General features: G+C 44.9%; 1 protein-coding gene across 1 annotated transcript; it reads left to right on the top strand.

The window, feature by feature from the left end:
- Window positions 1-390: 390 nt before the first annotated feature.
- Window positions 391-3,948, top strand: LOC123253388 (structural maintenance of chromosomes protein 6-like). The gene is made up of 2 exons (XM_044682585.1): window positions 391-505; window positions 677-3,948. The coding sequence occupies exons 1-2, from the start codon at window positions 391-393 to the stop codon at window positions 3,805-3,807; spliced, it is 3,246 nt and encodes a 1,081-aa protein (XP_044538520.1). The 3' UTR covers window positions 3,808-3,948.
- The last annotated feature ends 7,614 nt before the right edge of the window (window positions 3,949-11,562 follow it).

Here is an 11,562-nt window from a genome sequence, read left to right on the forward strand (position 1 = left end):
CCCCCTGAGCCTTGGCGATCACCGGTGCCCCCCGCGTCCGCTGGACGTTGCCCGTGTCGGGCCTCCCCGGGGGCCCCCCAAAGCTGCTGTGAAGCCTCCCGGAGCCGGTCGCCAGGCTCTGAGGTAAGGGCCAGACTTGGCCTTGACTGTGTCTGCCGGACTAGAGAAAGAAGCTGGGGTTGGCCGTGGCTGCTTGGAGGGGCTGAATAGCCAAGTCAGCATCGGACTTTGTGGATCGTGAACTGGACTGGGCTGTGCTGGGCAGCCTTGGGAGGAGGGGGAGAAGGAACAAGTGATTGAGTAGACTCAGTGGTGTTGGTCGTGATTGTGGTGGTGGTGGCGGTGGTGGTGTCGGTTGCGTCGGCTTTTCTCTGTCCCTACTGAGACAAAATGGCTAAGAGAAAAGAGGATGATTTCCCCCCGGCCGCAGATCAGAAAAGAGCAAGGCCAGGGGGGGACCCTGATGAAGACCTGGACTCGGACCCCATTGAGGGGACCTCTCAAGGTCCTGCGTCTCTTTCTACTCTTTCTACTCTCTCTACTCTTTCCACTCTTTCCACTCTTTCTACTCTTTCCACTCTTTCTAGCGTTTCCTCGATTCCGAGTATTGCCTCCCTTGCGAGCCTTGCTTGTCTCCCAAGCGTTTCTTGTCTCCCCAGCGTCTCTTCTCTCCCAGGCTCTCTCCCAGGCTCTCTCCCTAGTATTTCTTCTCAGTCGCCGTCAGGGGAATATGGGGTCATTGAAAGTATCCAGGTGGAGAATTTTATGGGCTATTCCAACCTTGGGCCTGTGAAACTTGGACCCAATGTTAATTTTCTGGTGGGACGGAGTGCAAAAAATGCATTGTTAACAGCTCTCATAGTTGGGCTTGATGGAAAATCCGCAGGAACGTCTCTGAGAGACTTTGTGAAAGATGGAGCGCCTTCAGCCAAGGTCTCCATCAAGATAAAGAACAGAGGGAGCTATGCTTTTAAAGCTGAGCTATATGGGGAGTCAGTAATTGTGCACCAAGTGATCAGTGCAGATGGAAATGCTACTTATGAACTAAAAAGTCATACAGGAAAGGTGATTTCTACTAAGAGGGAAGAGCTCTCTGCCCTTCTTCAGAGGTTTAAGATTCGAGTAGACAATCCTGTGACCATTATCCGGGAAGATTTGAGCAGGCAGTTATTGGAGTCCAGAAGCGATGCTGACAGGTACAAATTGTTTCTCAAAGCAACCCAGCTTGAGCAGATGAGAGAAGACTATTCCCAAATTATGGAGAGAAAGGCTAAAAATCAGCATCAGATAGAACAAGCCGAAGAACAGCTTGAGGAGCTCAAGCGTCAGGGGGTAGAGATAGAAGAGCATTTTCAGAATATGGTTACGTTGCGGAAGAAGCTAGAGGACTTGAAAAATGACATGGCTTGGGCACTAGTGGCTAAAACAGAAAGAGAAATCCATGAAATGATTGTTAGCATAAATGTCGGAGACCAGCATACTATCATCTTGAATCAGGAACTGGAGGTCTCAAGGGTCAAATTCAGTGAAGCAGAAAATAAGTATAGAGCCATTCATGAAAATATGCAAAGGTTAAGTGAAGAAGCCTCTGAATTGGAGGCCAGGTGCATTGAGGCCGGTGAGGAGGCTGAGAAAAAGGACAGGGCCTTTGCTCAGGCGGAGGCCTTCTATAATTTTTCTGAAAATGAATTTAACAAATTAGACCAAGTTGCAGAACAGCTCAATGAGCAAATTGACGACATGAAAAAGAATCTAGAAGTGGCAGAGTCAGAAAAACAGGAAAAAATTGATGTGTTGAAGGAAAAGATCAGGAACTTTAAGGATCAGGAGGATTCACTTGTTGAAGAGATAAAGCATCTTCATCAGGCCATAGAAAGAGACGATAAAGAGCATTCTCGAATTAGGGAACAAGAAGCTTACATGCAGCAAATACTGGATGGCGAACAACGCCAGCTAAACCAATTGAAAGAATGTAAATCTGACCCTCTAAAACGATTTGGGCCTCAGATTCCAGCCCTTCTTGAAGCAGTGGAAGATGCCCATAGACAAGGGCTCTTTTCTTGCAAACCTATAGGCCCACTGGGAGCTTGTATTCGTGTTCGGGACCCTGAGTTTTCTTTGGCTATTGAGTCTTGCTTAAAGGGCCTTCTGCTTGCCTTTTTTTGTGACAACCACAAGGATGAGCAAATCCTTCAGGGGCTGATGAAAAAGTTCTATCCATCGGGCTCTTCACGACCCCAGATAATCATTTCGGCCTTTGATTGTGAGTTGTGCAATGTAACAGAGAGGGAGGCTTCTCACCCAGAATTTCCATCAGTTCTCTCAGCTTTAGAAATAGACGATGCAGTGGTGGCCAATGCTTTGATTGACATGAGGGGCATAGAGTCGGTGCTGCTTAGCAAGAGCAAATCTTTGGCTTGTACAGTGATGCAGGCTCAGAGGCCCCCCAAGAACTGCACCAAAGTTTTAACTGCTGATGGTGACCAGGTATTCGAGCGACACTATTACTCATGTGAAGAAATGAGACCTACTTACCTGGGTGATATAGATGTGGAAATAAATAATTTGGAGAAATCTGTGGAAAATAAAATAGCTCAGTTGTCAGCATTTCAGGAGCATGTGTGTTCCCTTGAAAAGGATATCAGGGAGAATCGAGAAACTATTGACAGTCATTATCAACACTTAAAGGAAATAAAGATTGAAGTGATAAATATCACTTCAGAAATTAAAGATCTTGAGGATGAAAATGAAAACCAGGCCCTAAATATCTCCATTCTGGAAGAGGAAGCGCAAGAAATTAAAGAAGAGATGAAAGAGATTGAAGAAAAGATGAAGATTCGAAGGGAAGAGATGGAGAAATTAAGGAAACCAAAAATCGATGCTGAACAGAGACATGAAGAATTGAAGCTGAAATATAACCAGATTAAAGAATTAGTAGACTCCATTAGGGGAGAACGAAACCAGGCCGCTTTGGAAGTGGACAACCAACACCAAGCCATGCTGCACTGTGAAAATAGGCTCAAGGAACACCTGGATTGCCTCCAGGCGAAGAAAGAAGAGCTGGCCATGAAAGAGAGCGATCTGGAGAGGGAAACTGCTCACGCCAAATTCATCTGCCCAGACCGGAAAGAAATTACACAAACTGCCTCTGTTCTCAATAGAGAAATCACTCTGCTAAGACAGCGGATACAGTCCGAAAACTACACTCACAAAAGCCGAGAAGAAATAATGAGACAGTACCAAGAAGCAAAAGAAAGATACATGGACCTTGATAATAAAGTGAAGAATCTGAAAAAACTCATCAAGACAATGGAAGAGATCTCAAAACAGAGGTATGAAGCATTCCAGAAACGCAGAAGAATTCTTTCTCTACAGGGGAAATTGTACTTTGACAGCTTGCTGTCTCCCTGGTCCTTCCACGGAGACATTCACTTTGATCACAACAATGAGGCCCTTTCTATCGTATTCCATCCTGGGCAGTGTGCTTTCACTGATGCACACAGCTTGCCAGACAGATACAATTTCTCCAACTTCTTGCTCATTCTTACCCTGTGGTCCATCACAGAATCTCCCTTCAGATGCCTGGATACATTCGACGTCTGCTTCAATAGGGAATATAGAAAAATGGCCATGGATATGATCCTCAGGCAGTCACATTGCCATCAGCATCTCCAGTTCTTGTTGGTCTCTCCTCTGTACATAAACTCAGTCACTCCAAGTTCACTCATTGAAATTTTCCCACTTGCAGAACCCGAAAGAGATGGGGCAACCCAATCTTCCCAAGCAGCCAGTACAAAAAAAGATTGAATTTTTAAGTGTAATGTGATTGTGCTGTCTGCTCATCGTGGTGTTTTATATTTTTTTTCTCCAAGTGTCTGCAGTGTAGTGTGAAAAATCTCCCTACTTTGAAGAAATAATATTTAACAATTAAAAGTGTTTCAGAGAGGCTGAGTCAAGATGGCAGAGTAAAGGAAGAAGTTTAAGCTTAACTCCCCCACCAGGATTCCTTCACAAAGATCTAGAAAATACTAGCCTGGTGACCAAATTCTGACCAAGAAATCCAAGAAAAAGTCACCAGCACCTGGCAGCTGAAGGAGAAAGATAGAGATCTGTGGACATTGGGGGGGGGGGAAGGGGTGGGGACTTGCCAGGAGCATCTACAGCACCCAGAGACTGAAAGAAATTGAGGCTGAGTACCTGGTCAGGAAGCACCAGGTGAAATGAGAATGTTTGTTGCCCATGATGTAACTGATTCAATTTTTATTAATCAATCATTTTGTGTTGAAGTGGTTTGGTATTTGTTTTTCATAAATTGTTAAATTGTTTTTCAATATTGAAATAAGTTTATGTGTAGTATAGGTTGGTAGACAATGTTTGTGTTTGTAAACAACTGATAAACATATGGGATGCCCATTTATGATAGCCCACCAATGGGGAAATTTTGTAAAGCAACCTCATCATTAACTTATGTCATCAGGTATCAGTGAACTCATTTGATAAACAAATTACTTCACCGGCCACCAATCCAAACTTGGGTATAACCAGCCAAAAGCCCATTGCTAGACCTTTGAGAGACCCACTGGAGGCCCCAGTTTTCAGCCTGCTCTTGGGTTGAGACTGAACCTGGCTCCTGAGAGCCAACTTAAGACTCAAAAACACTCACATCATATTTGCTTGAAGACACTGCTGATTGACAGGGATTTGCTGACTTGCTGGCCCACCACCACGTCGTGAGGCAGACAACTTCCAGCTGGACAGAGGGAAGGAACTTTTTCATTGAATACCAGTTCGAGACGTACTTTGCTGGCAAGCCCTTGGAAATCAGGTAAGTGGAGTGGTTTGCTCATAGTTGGGGTAATGGGTTTCCCCCCCAAAAAAGGTAATATAGCCCCGGGCGTGTGTGTGACATATTTTGGTCCCACAGACCCAATCTAGCCCACTCCCTGGTTTCCCATACACACACACACACACACACACACACACACACACACACACACACACACAACCTGTTTTTGTATGGCCCACAAGCCAAGAATTGCTTAAACATAAAAACCTCTCCAGACAAGACGTAGATAAAATGAATTCTGGGATGGCATTATATAGAGAGGGGACATGAAAAGCACAAGGAATTAGAGGTCACAGAAAGGATTAATGAATAGAGGCTGAGCAGCTAGCTCACAAATGGTAGAGAAGGGGCCTTCATAGAGAGAATTCAAACTTCAGAGGGGTGTGGCCGTTCCTTATCCCGAAATTAATTAAAAACAAATTACCCCATAAACTTTTTAAGCCCCAAAGGGAGAAAGGGAAGCACCAAAACTAATTGGACTTGGGGGTTGGGGAGAAACCACTTTCCCCATTCTGGGATGATGCTAGCACCAGTGTATAAAGTTACAGGGAAATGGCGATATCTTCAATGAGGACCAGAACAGCTGCCTGCAAATGGCAGTGCGGCATACCATGTCCCTCATTCCAGTTTCTTCCAAGCCCTTTTATAGACTAGAAATCAGCCATGAAGGCAATTTTCTGACTTGGTCCTTATGGATCCAACCAAAAAGAGAAAATGAAAAAGTTTACATGCTAGTAGGGTTGGGGCCCCAAAAGATGACTACTGACCCTCAGATAAGATATGCTATTGAGGGGTGGGGTGGGGGAAGTTATCTCTGTTAATATATTATGCTCTCATGGAGACCAGGGGCCTGACCCAAGGTATGCCACTAAGAAGTCGATGGATTGAGACTCCCCCTAGACCAGCAGCTAGCTCTGGGGGAGACCACTGGGGAGGGGAGGTCAGATACAGTCTGGGTCACAGACGGGCCTGGGAAATGAAGGCAAGTTGCATACAGAGATCTCCTAAGATTTTTTTTTGGTTTTCCCTCTATTTAGCAGATGTGTATGTGCTGTGATTTCATCGTTGGTGCCTTCGTGACTACTGCTGCTCATCCTCACATATCTCATTGCATACCCTATCCTGCGTATCACCTCACAGAACCTTCTAGCAGCCCCTCGCAACCAAGAATGGCTTCACTCTCTGGTTGCTCGTTCACTTATCCAGCTGTTCCTGTAAATCACGGCTGTGACAAGCAGGACACACAAAGATAGGGAACACTGCCAATGTGACTTTGGGGACTGCTGCCTACTTAAATACCCCATTGGGAGTTGAGGGGTTAAGACCCCTCAACTGAGGGACTTGACTGAGACACAAGAAAACCTCATCAAGATAGCCAGTGACTGCTTTACTTAAATGTCACTGAGGAGTTGGGCGGGCAATCAAAGACTTTTATCTGTGCCCGGCCTGTTGAAAAGAAATGATGACGGACATGATAGTGATCACCGGACTGAAAATCCGCAGGGCATCGGCTCGAATGGGAAGAAATCAAGAGGCCTTGTAACATGTTCTCTTATACGGGATCGTGGCTGGCTTTGCAGAGTTCTTGCTATGAGAGAACATGGGACAAATGGAAAGACCTATTTTCACTGTATTAAGAACATATTTGAAAATGTGTTAATGCTAAATGTAGTATTGATGTTTTTTGTGCCATATGTTCAAACTCTAATGATAGAAGCATTAAGTGTTTGGAACTGTAATTCGATTGTATTAGTAGTAATTAGAATATTATTTCTAGACCATCCCAGATGGCTGCTGGGCTAGCCAGCAGCCAGAGGGTGGATATAGTGAGAATACATTTGTTAACTCGTTATTTATTATTATTACTGTTATATCAACTTACTCCATTTTTTATCACGCCAACAATTTGTGGCAAAGTGTTCTCATGTTTGTTTTTCGTAGCTTCTCTTTCACTATGAAGAAAAGCATATTGTGGTCTAAGTTGGTAAACAACCTGTGTGTTCGTAAACAATCGATAAAAATATATGTGACCTCCCCATGTAGGACAGACCACCCATGGGATAATTTAGCGAAGGACTTTACCATTAGCTCGTGTCATTAGATGACAATCTGGGGGTAAGGGAAGAGATCATGACCAAACCAGAGAAGCAGTGAATCATGGGATGGAAAATGCATCATTTGGATTACATCCAGTTGAAAAGGTTTTAAACAAACCTCTCGAGTGAAAACAGAAGCTGGGCAAAGAAAATGTGCAAGTTTCTCTGATAAAGGTTTCATTTCTCAAATAGCTAGGGAATGGAGGCGACCTCATACAAATGAGCCTTCTCAGTGGGTGGAGGGAGGGGGAGAATTAGGGACTAAAAAAAAAACAAAAAAACACAAAAAAAAAACCTTAATGTTACTAATGTTTGCATGCTGTTAATGAATAAAGTGATTGTTAAGCATCAAAAAGGAAGTCTGATTTGTGTTTCTTCACACTCATTAGCATGGAGAATGGGAAATTAGTTGTGCATTCTGAGGGGCAGAAAGGGATCCCAGGAGATCCCTGAACCAGGGAAAGGGACATTGTCAGGGGTTTGGGCACCTCTGTCACCCAGTCAGACTGGGGCAGAGGAATCTGCACAGCAGGGTGGGGGGCACCAGCAGGCTACCCAGCCCAGAAGCAGATGATAAGCCTGTGGCCATGATGTCTGGGCGAATAGGGGCTGATTCCAGCAGCATTCTCTTGAAACTCCCAACTGGGTTCGAGCCAACAGGCCCTAAAATGTGTCAGGAGCTTTCAGAGCTCAGACCAGGAGGGAAGGGAGCAAATTTTGTCCTGGATCAAATGCTCTTGGGAACACTAAAAGCTGGTAGGCCCCCATGGGACCCATTGGATGACAACTGTCCCCTAGGGATCTGCAAATTAAAAAAAAAACAAAACCCCCTTCCCTTCATCTTAGAATTGATATTAAGTATCAGTTCCGAGGCAGAAGAATGGTAAGGGCTAGGCAATGGGGGTGAAATGACGTGCCCAGGGCCACCCAGCTAGGAAGTGTCTGTGGGATTAGAATTCAGGACCTCCCATTTCTAGGCCTGGCTCTCCATCCACTGAGCCACCCAGCTGCCCACTGGACCTGTAAGATTTTAATGTTCTCAAAGTGATACTGCTTTGTCTGAGATTGAGCCAAAGCACGATAGATTGTGCTCCATGCCCTTATTTTAATGGTACCTGCCTCTAAGGAACACATTCGGTCTCTAAGCCATTCCGGCTTCGAGTTGGGATGGGCAGGACCATCCCATTCACATTCCCAGTTATGAAGACTTTTAGCATGTCTCAATCCTACCCCTCTCCCCTCCTTCCCTACCTCACTCCAGAAAGCCAAGCAATTCCCAGAAATGGCTACAAGAAGATAAGCCATGCAGCAGCAGGTGCCACTCTGGGCTGGGAGGGAAGGGAGGCATGGATGATGGGTCAAGTGGGAGGAAGGAAATGGCCAAAATCAGCCCAGGAGGGCAAGTTGGGGAGGGGTTGCAGAGCTTGTGGCCCCCTCAGTGGGGAGATCAAAAAGTCCCTGCCTTCTAGGGGCTCAAAGTCAAAATATGACACCCCTTAAGCTTTCACTCTGAGTTGGTTTAATTTGGGAACTGCAATTCCCTTCTTTCCTCCTGTTGCAGTCCCTTGTTTGTGAGTCCAAAGGCCCATAGACCATGGCAGTAGCCTCCAGCTCTTTGTAGAAATAAAGCAATTTTTAAACCCTCATATTCTGTCTTAGAACCAATACTAAATATCAGTTTCAAGGCAGAAGAGTGGTAAGGGTTAGCCATTGGGGTTTAAGTGACTTGCTCAGGGTCACCCAGCTAGAAAGGGCCTGCGGCTGGATTTGAACCCAGGACCTTCCATCTATAGGCTTGACTCACTGAGCCACCAAACGGTATGGGCTAGGCAATGGGGTTTAAGTAACTTACCCAAGGTCATACATTCAGATGGGGGGAGACAAATATGGATCATTTAACTTCAGAAAACTTTTGTGAACATTTGTTAATAAAATTAAAAAATGTTTTAAAAATAGAAAAAAACCCCTCACCTTCTGTCTTAGTATCAGTTCTAAGACAGAAGACCTGTAAGGGCTAAGCGGTTGAAATTAAATGACTTGCCCAGGGTCACACAGCTAGGAAGTGTCCAAGTCCAGATGTGAACCCAGGACCTCCTATCTCTAGGCCTGGCTCACTATCTCCTGAGCCATGCTAATGACCATTTATTTTATTCTTAAATTTTAATTTAATTTCCCCCCAATTATATGTAAAGTTAGTTTCCAACATTTAAAAAATAATTTTGGACCATTTATTTTTTTAAATGTCTTATTGTTCCATTACATTTGCTTTTAAAAACCTCCAAGCCCTTACCTTGCCTTAATATCAGTTCTAAGACAGAAGAGCAGTAAGGGCAAGGCAATTAGGGTTAAGTGACTCACCCAAGGTCACACAGCTAGGAAGTGTCTGAGGTCACATTTGAACTCAGGACCTCGGGAGGGAGGTGTATTTCCTTACCTCTTGGTCGTTATAATTCTACCACATGGAGGGTTTACTTCTCCTTTCTCTTCATGTTATTGCAGGAATGGCATCTTGTTTTTGTTGCTTTTGCTTCTTTTAGTCTTTATTACTGCTTCCAAGTCTGCTCCAGGGACTCTTAAATCTTCCTATTTGCCATTTCTTATAGCACAATAATATCTGCTTACCAAAAATAGCTGGGGAATACAGTGGATAGAGCCCCGAGAGCCAGGAATCAGGAAGTCCTGAGTTCAAATCTGTCCTCGGTCATTTCCTAGCTGTGTGAGAACTTGGCCAAGTCAAATAATCTCTGTCTACCTCGGTTTCCTCAACTGTAAAATATCAATTAAAACAGTAACTACCCCACAGGGGTTTTGTGAGTTTTAAATGAACATTGATTAAACGCCTACTATGTCCAGGCCCTTGTAGACATAGGAAAAATACTCCTTCCCTCCCTCTCCACTCTTCCTTCATCCATTTCCCAATCGATAGAGCTCTATTTTATAGTGTTTTCCTGCCATAAAACATGGCTGTGAGCATTTGCATTGTTGTCGTTTAGTCATTTCCAGGTACGTTCATGACCCCTTTTGGGGTTTCCTTGGCAGAAACACTAGAGTGGTTTGCCATTTCCTTCTCCAGCCCATTTTACAGATGAAGAAACTGAGGCAAGCAGGATCAAGTGACTGGCCCAGGGTCACACAGCTAATAGGCATCCCAGTGTTCTATCCACTTTGCCACCTACTTGCCTTAGATATATACTTCAAACTATTCAAGCTTTAATAGCTTGACACCGCACTCATACTTTTGGGACACTTGGTATCTGGACCAGCTTTTGACCTCATTGGTGTCTTTGCGCACTAGTGCAGTCTCTCATTTGGGCCACTTTTAAAGCATCATTCCAAGTGGCTTTCGCAGAACTGGCCCCCTACACACCCCTACACAGTTATCTGAAGACTTATCTGTCTTCAGATAAGATAGTCTCTGACCTCCCAGCATAAAAGGTCTGTTGGGAGGTGAAGATGAGCACGACTCTGGCACCCAGTATATACAATAAGTACATCAAAGGGGGCTAAACCTGAGGGTCCTGTGAACTAAACTGAACCATTGGGGGTGGTTTGTTGGGAAATGGGAGGAATATATTCTGAAATGAATGAGAATGGGCGCAGCTAGGTGGCTCAGCTGGAGACTGGAGGTCCTGGGTTCAAGTGTGACCTCTGACACCTCCTAGCTGGGTGACCCTGGACAAGTCACTTCACCCCCATTGCCCAGCCTTTTCCATTATTCTGTCATAGAAGTGATACTAACAGGTCAGCTGAGTGGCTCAGTGGATAGAGAGCCAGGCCTGGAGATAGGAGGTCTGTGCTTCAAGTGTGGTCTCAGATACTTCCTAGCTATGTAACCCCCATTGCCTAGTCCTTACTGATCTTCTGCCTTGGAACCAATACACAGTATTGAATCTAAGACAGAAGGCAAGGGGTTAAAAAAATCTGGCCTCAGACACTTCCTAACTGGGTGACCCTGGACGAGTCACTTCACCCCCATTGCCCAGCTTTTACCATTCTTCTGTCATAGAAGTGATACTAACAGGTCAGCTGAGTGGCTCAGTGGATAGAGAGCCAGGCCTGGAGATAGGAGGAACCAATCCACGGCATTAAGCCTAAGACAGAAGGTGAGGGTTTAAAAAAACCAAGTTGGAAAAACAAACAGTAGCAATAAAACATAAGAAGAGATTAAAAAATACATATAAACGAATTTGAACATTTCTGGTGAGTGGTCATGGGTAAGATGGTGCCGAGTGCCTCCCTGGCCCACATCTTCCCTTCTCCCAGATAATGAGGCGTAGTGGAGCTCTGCCTAGATCCATAGTCCTGGTTTCTCCAAAGAGAGTGACAGGGTCAGAGTTTCTTCCTCTCCACCCCCTGCCTCGTGGGGCTTGTTCCATTTCTTGGTAAAGATTAATTTATTTCTACAAATGGCTGGTGGTTGCTAATAGGAGACTCCTTGTCCTAATGGGCCATGAATCTTGGGACTTCTAATTGAGGGCCTCCCTTCTTAGAAGGAATGCTGGGAAGGGTATAAAGAAGAGAGCTGTAGCTCCTGAATTAAACTGGCTCAAGGAGAAAGTCCAGGGGCTAATGCCATATGTGGGGTTTCAGCCTCTCTAGGGCAGGGATTGTTTGAGGGGG

This window comes from Gracilinanus agilis, chromosome X, assembly GCF_016433145.1.
Source record: "Gracilinanus agilis isolate LMUSP501 chromosome X, AgileGrace, whole genome shotgun sequence".
Classification (NCBI taxonomy): Eukaryota; Metazoa; Chordata; class Mammalia; order Didelphimorphia; family Didelphidae; genus Gracilinanus; species Gracilinanus agilis.